We start from the raw sequence: 22,881 nt of genomic DNA, 5'->3' as shown, positions 1-22,881 counted from the left end.
CTAAATCCGCATGATTTCCGTGATGTGTAAACCAACCATCAGCTGGTAATCCGTTTTGCGAAGTATTTCAAGTTCTACGCTTAAATTAATGCTAAAATGTAACACAGAAATGATTGGTTGTTCATTTAGCAAAAATTACACAAGCTGTTTATTACTCAATAAAGTGAGAAAAAAATAAAAAAAATTATTGCACGTGGGCCCCAGCACATCCAAAAATTTATTTTGGAGGAAAGTGATATTTTAAGAGGAGCCTTTCAAGAAAGCACAGGTCCTAAACCGCAAGCCTCTTCAGTACCAATACATTTTTGAATAGTTTTGAAGCTATTTTTCAAGTACATCCGTATTAAATTTTTTTCTTATACAAAATTTATGACTGAAAAGAGAATCCCTTTCAAAATTCAAAGCTGCAGTCAAAGATTCTAGCAAAAAAATGCATCAAAAATGCATTTCATAGCATCAAATAACTCTGAAAATGTATTTGCTGACCATGTCTCTAATTTTTTTTTTTTTAATCCTTCTTGGGGACAGCCGACTAATAAAATTTTGTGATCTTTCCAACTTTTTAGTTCTGGTTTCCAGGTAAGAATTATCTGGCCTATATATTTTTGCTATAATTGAAATTAAAGTTGTTTTAAAACAGATATAGATTTCACATATCCACCACTAGTGAAATGAAAACACACCTCTACCAATCAACTTCAGGAAAAATACGAAATTTACAATTTTTAAAAAGCGACTTTTACGCTCAATTGCAATAATTGCCATTATATAAATTCAGAATATTAACCATACTAAACTATTCTTTATTTGACTTTGCCTACTGTTTATTTCAGCACATTTTCAAAATTATAACGATTAATATTTAAAAAGAAAGCTATCTGGAGGAGGGTATGGGGTCCATAGCTTTTTCCACACCCAAAAATTTATAAAACACGTGCTTAATCAACGTATTAATTAAATAATTCTTGTTCCTGGTAGAGCCACACAATAATCAATACTAAGCTAAAAATCATCAACTATAATTAACTCAACAACTGTCGGGTTCATTGCCTTCTCTCACGGTAAAAAAAAAAAATTGCAAAACATGTACAAAAACAAAAGATTTTGCAGAAAAGGAAGTTAGGGTCCTAAGGTCTGTAGAAAGGGTCCTATGAGGAATCTGAGATGACGTCTCTTATGAGTTAGGTTTGCATTGAAGCTGCAAAAATAAAGTTTAAGTCCAGTAAAAAATAAAAAGGTTCCTGTGCATCAGGTTAAGAGTGCCCATCCCATTGCGACAATCTTTTCCTATTTAGCATAAAATATCACATTCACATGTCTACCGGGACAGAGGTGGGAAAGGTGAGGCGAGATATCATTAACCCCGCCAGGAAATTTCTCGAGGGGGGGGGCTGGGATCTTTCTTTTTAGAAATTTTATATGTTAATGTTTCTCTCTTCTTGTTTATATACAATGCTTCAATCTATTTCAACATAATTGCACAATGTATTTAAACATCAGAGAATCCTGTTGTAAAGGTCACAATGGCTTCAGCCGCGTAGAAGATCATCAAAGGTTTCTATGACTAACATCAAAAGTTTTTGGACTAGACTAGGCGTCTCTCCTGAAAATAAAACAAATCAAAAGTTTATACCAAATATATTCAATTACGGGAAATGGCTTAAAATAGGAGCTGTTTAGTCTCCCTTCCCCTATATTCCAATAGAAAATTCTTGTATCTTGGCTGCCTTCGTAAAATAAAATCTAAAAATGTGAATTTTAGTTAACATTAAGTTGTACACCTAACATGTATAATGGGGAGATATGGAGGAGAAATAATTTAGTAACTTTAGGAGGGGCTCAATAGCAAAACACTGCGATGAATAAAATAAACTAATTAAAGCTAGTTATGGACAGAAGCTCTTCATTTAATATGGAAGTTACAACAAAAGCATCCAATTCAGACATCTTTTTGTCTATAAATGCAAATATGGTCTTTTTGGCAATATCTAAAACCTTAAATGGAATAGGTATAAAGTAACCAATTCTATGGTGCGAGATTACTCATAGGTGGTCAGTGGTTTTGCTCATAAAATGCGCTAGCTTCTTGTGCGTGCGGAGGAATTGTCTTACAATATGCTATTGAAATTGGATGTTTAGGAACTTGAATAATTGGACATCGGATTTCATGATTTGGTGAAATTTATTCATGAACAATAGATGAATTTTACTGTAAATATAACTACTATGATAAAATAGGGTTATTTAAGAATCTTGAAATGGTTCTACAGACAATTGTACAGTTTCAGTTGTATCTGAGTCATTTTTCTTACTTGAATACTCAAGGTGCAAATTCAGGTATCAGAAAGATATACACCTAAACTTACACAGAGTTGCCAAAAAGATAAGCCTTTTGTGTTTTATCAAATATTTTAAGCTACTGTTTCGAGATTAGCCCTAAATTTCTTTATTGCCTTGATTGCAGGCAAATTTCAAGGAGTAGTACTGATAACATCATTCTCAATTTGACATAGGAGCTTTAGTAACAAGTTAAGTAAGAAAAGACTGGTAAAAATACAAAGCTCTGGAAAGTGAATGGCTGGCTCGAGGGGTCGCCTCGCCCACTTATCAGCACCTGGTGCACATATCAGAACGCCACGCGTGCCGCACAGCTCTGTCACGCTTGGCACAGTTTCTGCCTCGTTTTTTAAGAATTTCCGCCCCGTTAGGCACAGTTTCTGCGACGCTTTGCACGCATCCCCTGGTGTGCGTGATTTCTGAAAGTGGTCACCCCCCTGGGACTGTTTAAATAGCTTTATGGTTATTAGCTACGAAGTAAAAGACTACTAATTTAGACTACCATGAGCACTATTCAAGGGAAGTTATTGCTAACTGCGAAAAGAAAAAAAAGAAGGAGGGAACAGTTTTTTCTGATTTTTTTTTCCAAAAACAAACACCAAAAGATATATTTTAAATTTGGGGGGATAATTGCCTCCTCCAATCGGTGTCCCAGCAAGGGTTGAAGGCCCAAGCGAGTGGAAAGATCTGGCAAAAAGCAGACTATTCCCTAGCCAAGACGCACGATTTGCGAGCCTTTTTGGCTAGTAGGTATTTATTTTACCAACTACTGTTCAGAACTTACACGACATCCGAGGCGAGACAAATTTGATACCTTCTAAAAGCTACATTTCTAAGTGACTATGTCCTGGGATTAGGGGGTAAGACCCCACAATGTTGTGTTCAGACGCAAGTGAGAATCAATCGGTTTTAAGCATGGGAAACTACTTGAACGAAATTCAAACCAGAACTCTCATAACACTCCCTTGTGGAAACTGTTGGTTATTATATATTTTGCTTACACTTGAAGAGAGCATAAGCAAGAAATTAGCTGATAATCGATGATAACATTTTTTTTCTTACATCATATCATCCCTAAAGTTTTGTTTGATTAACAACAATATTAACAATGATCTTCTAGGCTACCCAACGAAAACCCGCACGATAATTCTAGATTGGGACTGTTGCCTGGAAAGCCAGTGAGGGAAATATTTTTTAACTCAGTGATAAGAAGAGAATGTAAAACCCGAGGACGGAGTGGCATTTGTGAAAAGAATTGCGGTCGTGGAGGACAAGGGTATGGATCTTGTATTGATGGAAGTTCTTGCTGTCTTTGTAAGTAAAATGTAAATTATAAGCATTGTAGCACTGTTTCTTTTCTCAATAGAATAGTAACTCTCAAACCGTGGCATGTGTACTTCTGAGAGATATGGGGTGAGTTCATACAGGGTATGTCAGAGAATATGCTATTATGCACAAATGGCAAAAACCTATCCCCTTATGACTCAGAGACAAAAATGATTACTATTCTTGATCAACCATTCTTAGCTTTTCAAATTATACCGAAAAAAAAAATTACAATGCAGTTAGCATCCAATGACGAAATACTGCGTTGTCCAAAATAGTTTTTATCTTCCTAAAAAGCTGTCTTTTTGACTTGTTTTAAAAAAAATAAACATGTTTTGACAAAACAAACACGTGCCGTATTACCAAGGAGGTTCGATTGATCGTTTTGTATTGCCCCGCTTTGAGTTGAGTTGGCATCCAGGGGCAAGTTTTCCAGGGACAAATTTTTCGGGATCAAGTTTCCCTAGAACCCAGGCACAAAATCCTGTGGTGATTGTATTGTCGTCACTACATTTGAGCTTGTTTCAAAAATTTGGAGTCAATTATATGAAGTAAAGAGGGCCAGAAAAAAGCTATATTTTTTTTATTAATTCTGAAACAGTATTAAAGTTTCGAAACAAAAACATGCCATTATTTCGCAACAAAAACATGTCATTATTCCGCAAATATTGCCACAAATTATATGTCTTCTTAGACTCTATGCGGCGTCATATCAGGAGGAGTGAAAATGCCATCCTAATCGGGAGTTTTGCCAGTAAAAATTTTAAAATCTTTTTCTTTTTTTCATTGATTGATACGAACAAAATTCCAGGTAAACTGATTTTCAGCTCCTTGGCACATTCGTTTAGGTGGATATAATCCCTCTTTTTCTCGAGATCCTTTACCTGCTCGAAAGTCACAATGGGATTGTTTGACTATCAATTAAATCCTCTCTAATAGCTGTTTTTTTGCTGTGTCCCTTTTTGTGGCACAATTAGTGGCAAATCGAGAGAAAGGCAATCACCTCTTTGGCTTAGTCACGGCATACTTTTAGGAAATCTGTGCTTAAATTTACCCGAATCTAAATAATATAGTCCCCCACCCAACCTTTTTGAAAAACTCTGGATCCAGCCTTAGGTAGCGTCGAAAGACAATAGTTTAAAATATTTTCACTTGGTTTATTCTAATTGTCTATGTTCACTTTTCAAAAGATCCCAAACTAGTCTATTTTAACTGGCCTACTAAAGTATCGTTTCTCCAGGATGCGGCCTCATTCTTCTTGTGGGCATTTACTTCTTCTTTTTTTAACTTTAATCTTTCTTCTGTAGTGTCTCCATAGGTAGGTGAACTAGATGATGACATTTAGTTTGTAGCGTAAGATGGGAAAATTCCTTTTACTGGCATTTTTATAATAGTTATTCATATTGTTTTTCCCAACGCAAAAATCAAAACAACCCTTTGAGATTATTTTCTTTCCCAGTAAATCAAAAATGACATTTTAGCATTGAAAGATTTGAAACTTAAGGGCTAGCTCTCGTATACCGGAGAAGAACCGTTCATAATAAATCTAGAACGAGCAGAAATTAAATAAAAAAAAAACTATTTTGCTAACACAAGATATTTAGACTTAAAACGAGAAAAACCGAAGCGAGGTGGGCTATATTATTTAGATTCGGGTAAATTTAAGCACCGATTTCCTAAAAGTATGCCGTGACTAAGCCAAAGAGGTGATTGCCTTTCTCTCGATTTGCCACTAATTGTGCCACAAAAAGGGACACAGCAAAAAAACAGCTATTAGAGAGGATTTAATTGATAGTCAAACAATCCCATTGTGACTTTTGAGCAGGTAAAGGTTCTCGAGCAAAAGAGGGATTGTATCCAGCTTAAAACTACTGTTCCTCCGAACTGTCACTTTTAACATTCAACTGGATACTTGTACTTTACAAAAAAAAAAAAAAAAAAAAAAAAAAAAAAATACCGACAGACACCTAAATGGTAATTATAAATATATTATCGGTTTCCGAAAATATAATTATTTTCATTTTCTGAACGAAAATAATGAAAAGGTGTTGTTTTTAGTAAGGTTAACTAGATTCCTTTCAATGTTGCAAGTTGCGATTTAATAATAGAAAACTCTAGTTTGTAATGTTGATTGAAGGCTATGGTAAAAAAAAGGGTATATCTGTTCTTATATCTGTGAGGCAATTATAGACAGTATTTCATCAACAAAAAAGAAAGACTGACATTGAGCAGGTAGAATAAATTAAAAAATATTTTTTTATTGTTCATTGATATAAAAATTTCGTTTTTAGGGTTTCGGTTACTATTGAACTGGGTCGCTCCTTACTTACAGTTCGTTCCCACGAACCTTTTCATAAGACTCTTAATTGCAGGATCTTGGATTCGATATCTACTTTTATTCGTCGTTTGCAAAAGGTTAAAATATTTAGAATTTATTCTCTGTTTTTACCAGAACTGGCATTAGTAGAGCAAAAACTCAATATTATTGACGCTTTACGCCTACAAATGGATGTAGGATTCGATTAAAGAGACCAGGGGTCTTTTTGCTTCGTAAGCAAGTATTTCAAAAGCTCTACTTTATCTAGTGATCCCCTGTTTTGTCTCATCTCCACAGACTCGAGTTGAAACAATTAGGAGATGTTTTATTGTGGAAGGAAGTTGACTTCGAGTTTTGTATTGTCGGGAGTATTGTCGAGAGGGAATACTTATTCTCTGTTTCTCAAAAAAGAGTATACGCTATATCATTTTTTTATTTGTATTCCTGTCTTTCGACAGACTTTGCATGTAGTTTTCATAATAAGATCAATCCAAAGAGGATCTGACCAGCCTTCTAGCATTATCTATCCAGCAGACGACATCCCAAAATAGTTTTCCACATCAGATGCTACCAAGATCCGGGAGTGGACTAGAAAGATCATTATAGGACTTGATTAGTTATCCGTTGGATTGGTGATTTTGTGTTCATATGTAAGTCTCCTATATTGGGGTTTTTGGCTACTGTGATTCCATTGGTGCAGTTTTGTTTTCATTCCGATATCATGTTCGACAGTTTTTTAGGCTATTTATCAAAATTCCTATTATTTTATTTTCTCAAAAAGCTTTCACTATTAGAATCATTCAAAATGACAATTACCATTTCTGATTCATGTTCAAATTGTGATTCTTCCTAACTTGAAATTTTTTTCAAGGTGAGTTTCAAAATTTTCTGTAAGTATGGGCGAGTGTTTGTTTTTAACTAGGCTGCTTCTGAAGCTACAACCAAGATTGGCGGAATCCCTTCGAAAAGGCTTTTCCAAAGAGACTCTATTTATCCCCTGAGTTTATGTAAACCTCACTAATTTTGAAGATTGCCTTAAAACACTATTTTCCACGTCACGGGTTACGTTATTCTGTCGCACTCAAAATGGGTTTTTAAAAGGTGAATAGACGAAAAGAAGGTTTCTGTCGAGTGAGTTCCTGATCTTGCAATCAGCCAGTAGGCTGCTTAGGCTGGTCAAAAAAAAATATACATTGCACATAATTTTCATTCATCTCATTATATTGCACTTTCTTCTGACGCTGTAGGAATGGGTTTCTTAAAGTGGATATGCAAAAAAAAAAGTTTAACAATCTCCTTTTACCAAACTGTGATAATTCAATAGGCTCGATAGATTTTTTGAAAAAAAAAATCTAAAAACGGTAGAATATAAAATCAAATATTTTGGTGAAACGACAAATAGTAATTTTTCTATGTTTTTTTTTTCGTAAGATTTATCTTTTTGCAGAGGTCTTGTTAATTATTATAAATATATTTATTTATAACCCACTTACATCACAATATAAATAGTGTAGTACAATAAAGAAAAAAAAACAAAAAAACAATAAATCACCAATAACAATTAAACAACAATAAACATTAAATAAATAAAAATTTATAAAACAAACGGATCAACCCATGGTGAGGTGACAAACGCCTATACGCTGTTCCGAAAGTCTTTCGTACAAAACAGTCAGCTTCTCAGTAATATTAAGAAGGTAAAACTCTTTTATTATTTTTCAATTTCTATACCAAAGAGGAAGATAAAGAAGATATTTACAAAAACAGAAAAAGGCCACTCGAACATCACTAAAATCCTTATTCCTAAAAATAGGATAGAGCCCAGAAAGGTACAGAACAGAATGATCAGAAAAAGTAGAATAGAGCTTACCAAGGTCAATGTGATTATATTTGCCTCGATTGGCTGCAATTTTTGAGTAACCAATCTGGATCTTTGCTTTGGTATCCCGGGCAGCACACTCCCGAAAAGTTTTTAAATTTTTGGTAAGTGTAATACCCACCCACCGCATCGAGTCACCATGAGGGATGAAAAAATTTTAAAACTTTGATGTGTAGGAGGGGATAAAAATTAAAAGAAAGATACTCACATTTACCGACGTTAAGCGAAAGACCGATTTTAGTAAAAGAAAAAGAAACTTTATGAACCATCTTCGATAGTCTGAATTTAGACCGGCTAATTAGAAGAACATCAGGATAAGCAAGGTAAGAAATATCAGTTAACCCAACAAAACGCATAGAAGAAATGTTGTCAAGGATACTAGAAATACAAAATTTAAAAATACTTGGAGATAAAACTCCTTGGAGGTTAATGCCGTGATCATAAAGAGAATAAAGAGCCTGACTATCTACAATACTGTTGAAAACCTTAGAAAGATCAAGGGCATAAATATGAAGACTGTACCCTTTACCAGAAGCATCTTCAAGAAGGCAAGTCAGAGCACAGGGAGCGTATTGACAACCAATGCCAGACCGAAAACCGAGCTGGTTCTGTCCAAAATTAGCATTAAAATTGATGAAAGGAAGTAGGATATGTTAAAAATTTTTACTAAGATTACAAGCAACCGTGATTGGCCTGTAAGAAGAACAGTCCAATGGATTCTTACCTCGTTTAAGAACGGAAGTGACAGTTCACACAAAAACTATCAGGAACAAGAGAACAACAAAAACGCTTTTGGAAAAGCAACTGTAAATGGAAAAACAAAGCCGGGCAATTTATTTTAAGATGATAAACACTAATTCCATCAACATCAACAGAGCTTGATTTCAATTTCTTAACAGATGCAACAACATCGCATCGTCAACAGAAACGGGTAAAACTTGTGCCTGAGTCAAGGAGGACGGTGGAACCGAATCAAGCAATTTTGAGTAAAATGCGTGTACCGCGTAATTCACTTTGGAAAATATAACTGAATAGTGGTACAGTCAATCTAAATTAATTTTAGGGGATATCTCAAACAAATTGCAATAGTTTTGACTTTGGTATGATTTGAACCGCAAAAAAAATCTCTACAACATATAAAAAATCGGCCAAAATCGGTCTAGGCGAAATTGACGTTTTCTCGTCTTTCATTCTAAAATAACGACTTAAAAAAAAGTTAACTTCCACTTTTAAAGAGTCGGCGAGAGGAAAACCTGGTACATAGATTATGAATATGGACTCCTTTCTGTGTATTGACCCTCCTTGATTCTTTTGACCCCCCCCCGGATCTACAATGTTCTTCAACGCTCTTGGTGAGAAATTATTCAATAGATCATTTCGCGGTGATGCGCGACAACAAGCTGACCCATTTTTCCGAAATTCGAGTTTGAAAGAACGAGTAAGCAGAACGCCTACTGGTCAATTTTGGCTTCTAGTTAGCTTTTTAGTTATATTCAACATTCAAGATAGGTTTTGCCAAGTTGAATTCGGAGCATAAATAAATATTGAAATGATGTGATGGGTAAGGGTTACTATGAACCATCAAAAGTAAGGATACATTTTATTGTCAATAAATGCTGCTTCTCTGCTAGAACGAGAGTAGAAGTGACCCTAAAGCCCCCACGAGAACACCCTGCTGCCACCTATAACTTTTTTTAACATCATGTATGAGCATGAGACCCACTTGGTTTATGGTTTTTTGTCAATGAGACTGAACAAAAAGGATTTGTCTCATATGTAAGTCTTTTTTCATGGATGGTTTTACGTATTGTACAAGTTATTTGATGTTTTTCATTAATTTTTTAGGTTCTGTGTCAGTCAGAATTGAAAAATAGGAACTTTTTCAAACTTAAGGATGTCAACAGAAGTTCATTTTTGGCATATTTTTTTATAACTTAGAATGAAAAAACAGGAATTTTTTCACATGAAAAAACGTAAACCACGTGGTCTTGTCACGAGTAGCACATGTGAACTTGATTTACATAATCGCTAGGGAAATTATTGATTCACGAAGGGGAGAATTAAGAAACATTAAGGCTTCTTTAATCTTAGGTCTGAGGGATAAACGTTCTTTAGGTCAGAGAGAAAAATTAATATTCTATTTTTAAATAGGGCTTCATTGATCTTTAGTGTCAGGAATTATAATTGACATCACTTGTTATCTTGAAATTATGCGGGAGTCTAAAGAGATAGAAATTCTATTTTTAAATACGGCTTCACGGAGCTTTAAGTCGGAGAGATAAATTGATATTCTAACGAAACCCTAATAGTTTAGCTAGGACAATTTATGAGATGAAGAGATTAACGTAGGAAAGGGTTTCCTAGAAATTTGAAATGCGTTAGCGCAGAGTTGCCAAACAACAGGAACACGCTGAAATTACGTTTAGGGATTATTTGGGTGAAACGGTTTTATCCATTTTATGGGATTATTTCGGCAAAACAGTTAGAGACATTTTGAAAGAAGATTTTAGGAAAGGTTTTAGAAGAGAATTTGAGGGTGAGACTCTGTGGTCGTTATAATACACAAGTTCCATTTGAACAGTGTTGTGAGGTCCTCTACCCCAACCCCAAAGGGTTCCGATCCCCCACCCCAACCCCGAAGGAAGCCCCCGGTACTCAAAGGTCCCCCAAGCTCCCAAAGAGCCCCAACCCCCCAAACCCCCTCCGCAGACCCGCACAGGCCCTCCACAGGGCCGCAAATGGCCCCCGCGCCCCCCCAAGGGCACCCCGGACCCCGAAGGCCCTCCCCCGGTCCTCAAAGGTCCCCCGGGCTCCTAAAGAGCCACCGGCACCCCCCAAGGCCCACCCAGCCCCCCACAGGCCAGCCCCGGGCCCCCCACAGGGCCATCGAGCTCCCAAAGGACCAACGGGGTCCCAAAGGCCCTACACTGGTCCCCAAAGGTCCCCCAGGCCCCCAACGGTCCCCCGGACCCCCAAAGGCCCTCCCCCGGCCCCCAAAGGGCCAACCGGCTCCCAAAGGACCAATCGGTCCTCAAGTGTCCCCCAGACTCCCAAAGGACCAACGGGGTCCCAAAGGCCCTACACCGGTCCCCAAATGTCCCCCAGGCCCCCAACTGTCCCCCCCGCCCCCCCAAAGCCCCCCCCCCGGCCCCCAAAGGGCCAACCGGCTCCCAAAGGACCAATCGGTCCTCAAGTGTCCCCCAGACTCCCAAAGGCCCCCCTGTGCCCCAAAGGCCCTCCCCCGGTCCCCAAAGGTCCCCGGGCCAGAGAAGCGCCGCCGGGATGCGCCATGGGCCAGGAAAGCGCCGCAGGATGTGCCGCAAGGATGCGCCGCGGGTCAGGAAAGCGCCGCGGGGGATGCACTGCAGGGAGGCACCGCAAAAAAGCGCCGCAGGATGCGCCGCAGGGATGCGCCGCAAAAAAAAAGTAAACTAAAAAGTAAAAATTTCGAAATGTTATCCCCCAAACTCCCTTCTCAGACCCCCAAAGGCCCTCCCCTGGTATTCAACGCTCAGTCAGTATCCACCAGGGGCCCCTGGCCCCCCCAGGGTCCCCCAAACACCCTCCCTGGGCCCCCCAAAGAGTCGCCTCGCACTTGTTTTTAATTCTTTTTTATGGCGGTATTCTATCTTTTATGTACAAGTTCCATTCATAATGTCATTCCTAAACCCATTTTCCAACCTCACAGAGTTCTCTCCTCAATTCATAAATACTTTCTTTAATTTTTTAACACGATATTTTTTTAAATTTTTTATGTATATTAAAATAACGTGAAATATGCTTACGGCTCTACCAATCGTACTCTGTGCTTGTTCATGGACACGACGCGACTTTTCCACTGGTACTCTATGGCAGGTTATCGGCACTACCGATTTTATTGCATGCATTAAATCAGTATTTTTTACGCAGTGGAAGGATCAACACACAATTCATATCTGTAAAAAGTGAAGATAAATTATTCGACGAAAGTATGTGCACATGAAAAAATCATTTTCGTGTTGAACGCTGACAAGGAGAAATACCTGAGTTATGAAACGAGTGCAAACGGTAACACTATTGGAAATGTATGCATGCGTTGTCATGACAGCGAGAAGTTAGATTTCTTTGTACTATCGAAATCATTCAAAATTGCTCATGGTGGGTCTGCGAGAGTTAGAGCACCAGAGATGATAGTGCTAAAGGAGAATGCCAACTTAAAAATAATTGTCGATGATCGGGGACAACTTCTAGCTATTGGTTCTGGTAGCACGATACCTATTGATAGATCATATTCCCATCGTTCTGGTATTACTATTCAAATGAAAGCAAAGAAGAAAAGAAAGGCCTACTGCTTCACTAGTGTAATAAATCATATCATGTCTACCTGCCAGAACTGCTATCTATGCAAAAATAATGTGAGAATAGACAGTGAAATCGCAGGCAGAATAAAAAGGACATTAGCAGACAATATCATCAATGAATATAAAGATGAATTGATGGAAAGTGAAGCGCAAGTGTACTAATAATGTATAATAATGTATTTAACATATTTTTATATCAATATTCTACATGTCCTTATTTCATTAAAAATGTCATATGCATTATTTTGTTAAGGTTTCACTATTTCTAGGCTAAGCTATAACATCAAACGTTCTGAATATCTATTAAAAATGTCAGAGATGTAAGAAAAATAATTTTAGAGATAAGGATACTAATAGCAGGCTCAATGTTTCATAGAAGATAGAAAAGTTTAAGATCTCTTCTAAGTTTTACCAAAGAACAAAATTCAATCTTTATTCCACCAGAGAAAAAAAAAATCTTTCACTTAACTTATTTATTTCAAAAAGACATAAAGAATTTAAAGTTCACTTCAAATTTTTTTCGTCGAAGATGTGAAAAGTTATGCTATGATTGTGATTATTTTCCATTAAGATATAAAGTTTTAATTTAATTCTAAATTTTCAGAAATTAAATTCAAACGTTTCTCAAAGAGTCAAATTTAAATTTCTATTCAAAATATTGTCACCAGGACAATAAAAGTCCCTAAACATAAAAATTTAAAGTTCACTTCTAAATTTGTCCTTAGAAGATATGAAAAGTTATACTATGATTGTGATTATTTTCTATGAAGATTAAAAAAATCCGCTTTCATTCTAAATTTTCTTAAATTCTGTTCTGACCATTCTCAAAGAGACAAAAAAATTTAAACTTCTACTCCATATATTTCACCAGAAGAAGAAAAATTCCACTTCGATTCTGTATTTTCTCAATGAAAATAAAATAGGTTATTTTTCAATTCTATTTTCCAAAAATAATATACGATTTACCTCCTCATTTCAGATTTTTCTCAAAGATATGAAAAAAATTAGAATATTGTTTCAAATTTTACTTAGAAGATAGAAAAGATCAAGTTCTAATCTGAATTTTACCACAGAGCACACTTCAATTCTAATTTTTAAAGAGGAAATAAAAAGCTTCCACTTCAGTTTTAAGTCTACCAAGACATTAAAAAATTTAAAATTCAGTTCTAAATTTTTCCCTAGAAGATAGGAATTGTTAAAAATTGTTTATGATTATTATCTATGAAAATAAAAAGTTTCACTTTAATTATAAATTTTTTTAAATTCAGTTCCGACCTTTCTCAAAGAGATGAAAAAACTTAAAGTTATGTTAAATATATTGTATCTGAAGAAGAAAAGTTCAACTTTGATTCTGAATTTTCTAATTGAAAATGAGATAAGCTATTGATCAATTCTATTTCCCCAAAATAATATAAAAATTTACCACTTCACTTCAGATTATTCTCAAATAGATGAAAAATTTTTAATAGTATTCCAAATTTTTCATAAAAGATAGAAAAGTTCAAGTTCTCTTCTGAATTTTACCAACACACACAATTCAAGTCCAAGTTCTCCAGAGAAAATAAAAAGCTTCCACTTCAGTTTTAAGGTCACCAAGACATAAAAAATTTAAAGTTCTGTTTTAAGTTTGTTGGTTGAAAATATGAAAAGATATACTATGTTAGTGATTATTTTCCATGAAGATAAAAAGCTTGACTTTATTTCTAAATTTTCTTAAATTCAGTTCCGACTTTTCACAGAGAGATGAAAAAAATTTAAAGTTCATTTCCAAATTTTTCATAGAATATTGGAAAAGTTATACTTTGATCGTGAATATTCAAGTTCTCTTCTGAATTTTACCAAAGAACACACTTCAATTCTAATTTCTCCAGAGAAAACAAAAATCTTCCACTTCACTTCATTATTTCACAAAGACATAAAGATATTTAAAGTTCAATTCTAATTTGTCGGTGGTATATGGAAAAAGTAATACCATACTTGTGAATATTTTCACGGAAGATAAAAAGTTCTAGTTCAATTTGAAATTTTATCAACGAAGTAAAGAAAAGTTCAAGTTCTATTTTGAATTTTCTCAATTAAAAAGAAATTAATCAATGATCCTTTCTATCTTTTTCAAAATAATATAAAATTTTCCACTTTTGTTCAGATATCTCTCGAAGAGAGGAAAAATTTAAATACTGTTCAAAATTTTTCACAGACGATAAAAAAGTTCAAGTTCTCTTCTGACTTTTAGCAAAGAAAACACTTCAATTCTATTTTCTACAGAGAAAATAAAAATCTTACACTTCAGTTCTTTATTTAACAAAGACATAAAGAAATTAATAGTTCACTTCTAATTTCTCTGTGGAAGATAGAAAAATTAATAGAACAATTGTGATTATTTTCCAGGAATATAAAAAGTTCTAGCTCAATTTAAAATTTTATCAACTAAGTTAAGGAAATTTCTAGTTCTCTTTTGAACTTTACCAAAGAACATTCTTCAATTCTAATTTCTCCAGAGAAAACAAAAATCTTCCACTTCATTTCTTTATTTCACAAAGACATAAAGAATTTTAAAGTTCAATTCTAATTATTAGGTGGTAGATAGAAAAGGTAATACCATAATTGTTAATATTTTCACGGAAGATAAAAATTTCTAGTTTAATATTAAATTTTTTCAACGAAGTTAAGTAAAGTTAATGTTCTCTTTTGAACTTTACCAAATAACACATTTCAATTCTAAATTCTATAGAGAAAACCAAAATCTCACACTTCATTTAATTATTTCACAATGAAGTACAGAAATTTAAATTTCAATTCTAAATTTTTCGGTGTGAGACAGAAAAATTAATAACATACTTGTGAATATTTTCACGGAAGATAAAATGTTCTAGTTAAATTTTAAATTTTCTCAATAAAATGAAGAAAAGTTCATGTTCAGTTGATAATTTTAAAAAAGAACACACTTCAATTCTAATTTATACAGAGAAAATAAAAATCTCCCCCTCAAGTTCCTTATTTCACAAAGACATAATAAAATTTTAAGTTAAATTCTAATTTGTCGGTGGAAGATAGAAAAAGTAATACCAAACTTGCGAATATTTTCCCGGAAGATAAAAAGTTCTAGTTCAACTTAAAATTTTCTCAACGAAGTGAAGAAAAGTCCAAGTTCTCTTCTGAATTTTACTAAAGAACATAATTCATTTCTAATTTCACCAGAGAAAATAAAAATCTTCCACTTCAGTTCTTTATTTCACAAAGGACATAAAAAACTTTCAAGTTCAATTCTAAATTTTGCGGGGGAAGATAGAAAAAAGTAATATCATACTTGTGAATACTTTAACTGACGATAAGAAGTTCTAGTTCAAAGTAAAATATTTTCAACAAAATGAAGAAAAGTTCAAGATCTCTTCGTAAATTTACCAAAGAACACACTTCAATTCTAATTTCTACGCACAAAATTAAAATCTACCAAATCATTTTTAAGGTCCCCAATAAAATAAAGAAATACAAAGTTATATTCTAAATTTTTAGACGGAAGATAGAAGAAGTAATCGTATGAACGTAATTCTTATCCATTAATATCAAAAGTTTAACTTTATTTATAATCTTTCAGGAAATCAGTTCTGATTTTTATAAATTAGATGAAAATATTTAATTTCATTTCTAAATTTTTCTCTAGAACACATGAAAAGTTATACTACAATTGTGATTATTTTTCTGTGAAGATAAAAAGTTTCACTTCAATTATACCTTTCTTAATTTCACTTTCCGATTTTCTTCAAAAAGATGAAAAATTTTAAGCTCTGTTACAAATTTTTCATAGGATATAAAAAAATTTATACATTGATTTTAATGTTCGAAATTAAGATAATTAGAATAACTTTGATTATGATTTTTCTCGAATAATTGAAAAATGTTCAAGTTCTCTTCTGAATTTTCTTAAAGAATTAAAAAAAGTTAGCTCAATTCTGAACTTTACCAATGAAAATGAAAAAAAATCTTCCACTTCAGTTCTTAATTCCTCAAAGACATAAAAAGTACGCGCGCGTAAGGAAGCTAACCTAACCTAACCTAACTTCCCCTCCAATAACTTAATCTAGCCTAACTTCCCCTAATTTCAAATTATTATCGTGTTTAAGTTAGGTTAGGTTAGCTTAGAAGGTGCGCTCAGGATAATAGTACCTAACCTAAAATGTAAATTTAGACCAGTTTATAATTATTTATTAATATTTATTTATACCTAACCTAACCTATTGTTTTTGGTGGTTAGATGAATGAACTGAATTTAAGAAAAATGAAAAATAAAGTGAAACTTTTAATCTTCATTGTAAATAGTCACACACATAGTATAGTCATTCCTATTTTCTATGGAAAAATTTAGAATAGAACTTTATATTTCTTATGTCGTTGAGAAATTAGGAACTGAAATGGAAGCTTTTTCATTTTCGATGGTAAATTTCAGAATTGAGATAACTTTTTTCTTTTCTCTAAGAAAATTCAGAAGAGAACTTGTACATTTTGCACTTCTTCGAGAAAACTCAGAATTAAAATGGAGTTTCATATCTTCATGAAGAATATTCACAATCAAAGTATACCTTTTCCTATCTTCAATGAAAAATTTTGAACAATGTTTTAAATTTTTTCATCTCTTTGAGAAACATATTACTTCAATTGTAAAATTTTATATTATCTTTTGATAATAGAATTGATCAATTATTTATTTAATTTTCATTGAGAAAATTTAGAATCGAAATTAAACTTTTCTTATTTCGGACAAACATTTGTAACATAAATTTATATTTTTTCATATCTTTGAAACAGGTTGGACTGGAATTTCTGAAAATCCTTAATTAAAGTTAAAATTTACGTCTTCTGGAAAATAATCAAAATCAGAGTTTAACTTTTCTTGTATTCTATGGAAAAACTTAGAACTGAACTGTAAATTTTATATGTCGTGTTTAACTTAAAAATTACGTGTAAGATTTTTACTTTATCTGGAGAAATTAGAATTGAATTATGTGATTTGGTAAAATTAAGAAGAGAATTTTTAATTTTGTATGTCTTTGAGGAATTAAGAAATGAAGTGGAAGCTTTTTTTTCCTTTTCATTGTTAAAATTCAGAATTGAGCTAACTTTTTTTACTTCTTTAAGAAAATTCAGAAGAGAACTTGAACATTTTGCACTTCTTCGAGAAAACTCAGAATTAAAGTGATGGTCCTTATCTTCATGTCGAATATTCAAATCAATGTATAACTTTTTCTATCTTCTATGAAAAATTTGGAACAGAACTTTAAATTTTTCATCTCTTTGCAAAAAATCGGAAAGTGAACTTAAGAAAATTAGAATTAAAGTGAAACTTTTTATCTTCACTGAAAAATAATCACAATCGTAGTATAACTTTTCATGTCTTCTAGATAAAAATTTAGAAATGAAATTTAAACTTTTCATATCATTGAGAAAAATCAGAACTGAATTTCTGAAAAATTATAAATAAAGTTAAACTTTTGATATTCATGGATAAGAATTGCTGTCATTGTATTACTTCATCTATCTTCCGTCTAAAAATTTAGAATAGAACTTAAAATATCCTTATTTCATTGTGGACCTTCAAACTGTTGTGGAAGATTTTTATTTTTTCTGGAGAAATTAGAATTGAAGTGTGTTCTTTGGTATAGGTCAGAAAAGAAATTTAACTCTTATTCACTTCTTTGATAAAATTTTAAATTGAAATATAACTTTTTATCTTACGTGAAAATATTAACAAGTATGATATTAATTTTTCAATCTTCCACCAAAAAATTTAGAATTAAACTTTAAATTTCTTTATGTCTTTTGTTAAATAAATAACTTACGTGTAATATTTTAATTTTATCTGGTGAAATTAGAAATGAATTTTGTTCTTTAGTAAAATTCAGAAGAGAACTTGAACTTTTTTTCACTTTGTTGAGAATATTTTAAGTTGACCTAGAACTTTTTATCTTCCAGGAAAATATTCACAACTATGGTATTAATTTTTCTATCTCCCACCGAAAATTTTAGAGTTGAAGTTTAAATTTCATTATGACTTTTTGAAATAAAGAACTGAAGTGGGAGATTTTTGTTTTCTCTGGAGAAATAAGAATTGAATTGTGTTCTTTGGTAAAGTTAAGTAAAGAACATGAAGTTATCTTCACTTAATTGAGAAAATGTAAAATTGAACTAGAACTTTTTATCGTCCGTTAAAATAATCAGAAGTATGTTATTAATTTTTCTATCTCCCACCGAAAAAATTAGAATTGAACTTTAAATTTATGTAGGTCATTGTGAAATAATGAAATTAAGTGGAAGAGTTTTTTTTTATCTGTAGAAATTAGAAACGTATATTTTTATTTTTTAAAGTAACGAAGAGAAAATGAAATTTAATAAAATAATATTATAAAATTTAAATAATTTAAAGAAAATTTAATATTAAGGGAAAATATTCACAAGTATGGTATTACTTTTTCTATCTTCCATATAAAAATTAGAATTGAACTTTCAATTTCTTTATCTAAGTGAAATAAAGAACTGAAGCGGAAAATTTTTGTTTTCTCTGTAGGAATTAGAATTAAAGCGTGTTCTTTGGTAAAGTTCAGAAGAGAAGTTTAAATTTTCTTCACTTCGTTGAGAGAATTTTAAATTGAAATAGAACTTTTTATCTTCCAGGAAAATATTCACAAGTATGCTATTACTTTTTCTATCTTCCACCGAAAAATTAGAATTGAACTTTAAATTTCTTTATGTCTATTTGAAATAAAGAACTGAAGTGGAAGATTTTTATTTTCTATGGAGAAATTAGAATTGAAGTGTGTTCTTTGCTAAAAGTCTGACGAGAACTTGAACTTTTTTATCTTCTGTGAAAAAGTTAGAACAGTATTTAAATTTTTCATCTCTTCGAGACAGATCTGAACTAAAGTGGAAAATTTTTATATTATTTGGAAAAAAAAAGATATGATCAATGATTAATTTCTTTTTCATTGAGAAAATTCAAAATAAAACTTGAACTGTCATTGACTTCGTTTAAAAAACTTCAATTTGAACTATAACCTTTTATAGTCTGTGAAAATATTCACAAGCATGGTATTACTCTTTCCATCATCCATCAAAAATTTGAATTGAACTTTAAATTTCTTTATGTCTTTGTGAAATAATTAAGTGAAGTGTAAGATTTTTGTTTTCTCTGGATAAATTAGAATTGAAGTGTGTTTTTTGATAAAATTCAGAAGATAACTTTAATATTCACGATCAAGGTATAACTTGTCCAATCTTCTATTACAAATTTGGATTATAACTTTAAATTTTTTTCATCTCTATGTGAAAAGTCGGAACTGAATTTAAGACAATTTAGAATTAAATTTAAACTTTTTATCTTCACGGAAAATAATCACTAACATAGTATAACTTTTCCTATTTTCTACAGAAAAATTTAGAACAGAACTTTACATTTTTTATGTCTTGGTGAACTTAAAACTGTAATGGAAGCTTTTTATCTTCTCTGGAGAAATTAGAATTGAATTGTGTTTGTTTTTAAAATTCAGAAGAGAACTTGAACTTTTCTATCTTCTATGAAAAATTTGGAATATTATTAAAAATTTTTCATCTCTTCGGGAATAATCTGAAGTGAATTGGTAAATTTTTATATTATTTTGGGGAAATAAAATTGATCAATAACTTATTTAATTTTCATTGAAAAAATTCAGAATCGAAGTTGAACTTTTATTCTTCCTAGACAATATATTTCACAGAACTTTAAATTTTTTCATCTCTTTGAGAAAGGTCAGAACTTAATTTAAGAAAATTTAGAATTAAAGTGAATCTTTGTATCTTCATAGAAAACAATCAAAAACCAAGTTTAACTATTCCTATCTTCTAGGAAAAAATTGAGAACTGAACTTTAAATTTTTTAATGTCTTGGTAAACTTAAAACTGAAGTGGAATCTTTTTATTTCATCTGTAGTAAATAGTACTGAATAGTGTTCTTGGCTAAAATTCAGATTAGAACTTTATATTTTCTATCTTATAAGTAAAATTTGAAACACTATTCTAAATATCTTCATATCTTTGAGAAAAAAATCTGAAATGAAGTGATAAATTTTATATTATTTTTGGGAAATAGAATTGATCAATAACCTATTTAATTTTCATTGAGAAAATACAGAATCGAAGTGCAATCTTTCTTCTTCCAGGGAAATATATGGACTAGAACTTTAAATTTTGTCATCTCTTTGAGACTGATCAGAACATAATTTAAGAAAATTTAGAATGAAAGTGAAATTTTTTATCTTCATAGAAAATAATCAAACTCATAGTATAGCTTTTTATCTATTCTAACGAAAAATTTAGAATTGAACTTTAAATTTTTTATGTCTTGTGACTTTTCTTGTCACGGTGACAATTTTTGGAATTGAGCTTAAAATTTGAATCTTTGAGAAAGGGTGGAATTGAATTTAAGATAATTTAGAATTAAAGTAAAACTTTTTATATCCATGTAAAATAATCACTATCATAGCATAACTTTTTCTATTTTGTACGGAAAAAATTTGAAGTGAACTGTAAATTCTTTATGTCTTTTTGAAATAAATAAATTAAGTGAAAGATTTTTTTTTTCTCTGGTGTAATTAGAATTGACTTGTGTTCTTTGGTAAAATTAAGAAGAGATCTTGAACTTTTCTATCTTCTATGAAACATTGAGCCTGATAGTAGTATCATTATCTCTAAAATTCTTTTTCTTGCATCTCTGACCTTTTTAATAGATATTCTGAACGTTTGACGTTCTAGCATACCCTAAAAATAGTGAACACTTAATAAAATAATGCATAAGACATTTTTAATGAAATAAGGACATGTAGAATATTGATATAAAAATATGTTAAATACATTATTATACATTATTAGTACACTTGCGCTTCACTTTCCGTCAATTCATCTTTATATTCATTGATGATATTGTCTGCTAATGTCCTTTTTATTCTGCCCGCGATTTCACTGTCTATTCTCACATTATTTTTGCATAGATAGCAGTTCTGGCAGGTAGACATGATATGATTTATTACACTAATGCAGCAGTAGGCCTTTCCTTTCTTCATTGCTTTCATTTGAATGGTAATACCAGAACGATGGGAAAAGGATATATCAATAAGTATCGTGCTATCAGAACCTATAGCTAGAAGTTGTCCCCGATCATCGAAAATTATTTTTAGGTTGGCATTCTCCTTTAGCACTATCATCTCTGGTGCTCTCACTCTCGAATATCCACTATGAGCAATTTTGAATGATTTCGATAGTCCAAAGAAATCTAAATTCTCGATGTCATGACAACGCATGTATACATTTTCGATAGTGTTACCGCTTGCACTCGTTTCATAGTTCAGGTATTTCTCCATGTCAGCGTTCAACACGACAATGATTTTTTCATGTGCACATACTTTCGTCGAATAATTCATCTTCACTTTTTACAGATATGAATTGCGTGTTGATCCTTCCACTGCGTAAAAAATACTGATTTAATGCATGCAATAAACTCGGTAGTGTCGATAACCTGCCATAGAGTACCAGTGGAAAAGTCGCGTCGTGTCCATGAACAAGCACAGAGTACGATTGGTAGAGCCGTAAGCATATTTCATGTCATTTTAAGATACGTAAAAAAGTTAGAAAAATACCATGTTAAGAAATTCAAGAAAGTATTTATGAATTGGGGAGGGGACTCTTTGAGGTTGTAAAATGGGTTTAGGAATGACATTATGAGTGGAACTTGTTAAGAAAAAGATATAATAAAGCCATAAAAAGTATTAAAAAAAATGAAGAGGGGACACTTTGGGGGGGCGCCCGGGCGGGTGGTGGGGGACCCTTGGGGGGACGGTGGGCCCTTTGGGAGCCCGGCGGACCTTTGAGGACCAGGGGCGGGTCGTTGGGGGGCGGCGGAGTGAGTGGGGGGAAGCATCGGTAGACATGTTGAATGTCTAATTTGCTTTTTTTTTGCGTTACACCCCCCTGGCGCATCCTGTAGTACTTATATGCAGTGTCCACCTGTGGCACATCCCCCGCGGCGCTGTTGTGCCCCATGTTGGCTCCTTGCGGGCAATCCGGTGGTGCTTCCCGGCCCACGGGGCTTCCCGGCGGCGCTTCTCTGGCCCGGGGGACCTTTGGGGACCGGAGGAGGGCCTTGGGGGCACAGGGGGGGTCTTTGGGAGTTTGGGGGACACTTGAGGACCGATTGGTCCTTTGGGATCCGGTTGGCCCTTTGGGGGCCGGGGGGGCCTTTGGGGGCCGGGGGGGCCCGTGGGGAGCCGGGGGGCCATTTGGGGACCGGTGGATGGCCTTTGGAACCCCGTTGGTCTTTTGGGAGCTCTATGGGCCTTTGGGGGGCCCGGGGATGGCCTTTGGGGGTCTGGGTGGGCCTTTGGGGGCGCCAGTGGCTCTTTGGGAGCCCGGGGGACCTTTGAGGACCGGGGGAGGGCCTTTGGGGTCCGGGGTGCCCTTTGGGGGTCCGGAGGGGCCCTTTGAGGACCAGAGGAGGGCCTTTGAGGGTCTGAGGAGGGCGTTTGGGGGGCTGGGGCTCTATGGGAGTTTGGGGGGCCTTTGAGTACCGGGGGCTTCCTTCGGGGTTGGGGGGGGGCAGCGCAACCCTTTGGGGTTGGGGTAGAGGACCTCACAACACTGTTCAATTGGAACTTGTGTATTAT

The 22,881-nt window shown here is 33.6% G+C and overlaps 1 protein-coding gene across 1 annotated transcript in view; it reads left to right on the top strand.

Annotated features, from left to right (window-relative positions):
* Positions 1–22,881, top strand: part of LOC148955560 (prothrombin-like) — an 89,162-nt gene that overhangs the window by 7,018 nt on the left and 59,263 nt on the right. Inside the window, exon 2 of the mRNA XM_089102807.1 lies at positions 3,458–3,651. Within this exon, the coding sequence (XP_088958933.1) occupies positions 3,458–3,651 (194 nt within the window). The remainder of the gene's footprint in view (positions 1–3,457; positions 3,652–22,881) is intronic.

Source organism: Artemia sp. Qi Xiang Cuo, chromosome 2, assembly GCF_049724085.1.
Source record: "Artemia sp. Qi Xiang Cuo chromosome 2, ASM4972408v1, whole genome shotgun sequence".
Lineage (NCBI taxonomy): Eukaryota > Metazoa > Arthropoda > Branchiopoda > Anostraca > Artemiidae > Artemia > Artemia sp. Qi Xiang Cuo.
Note: the sequence above shows the minus strand (reverse complement) of the source record. Positions and strands in the feature narration are given on the sequence as shown.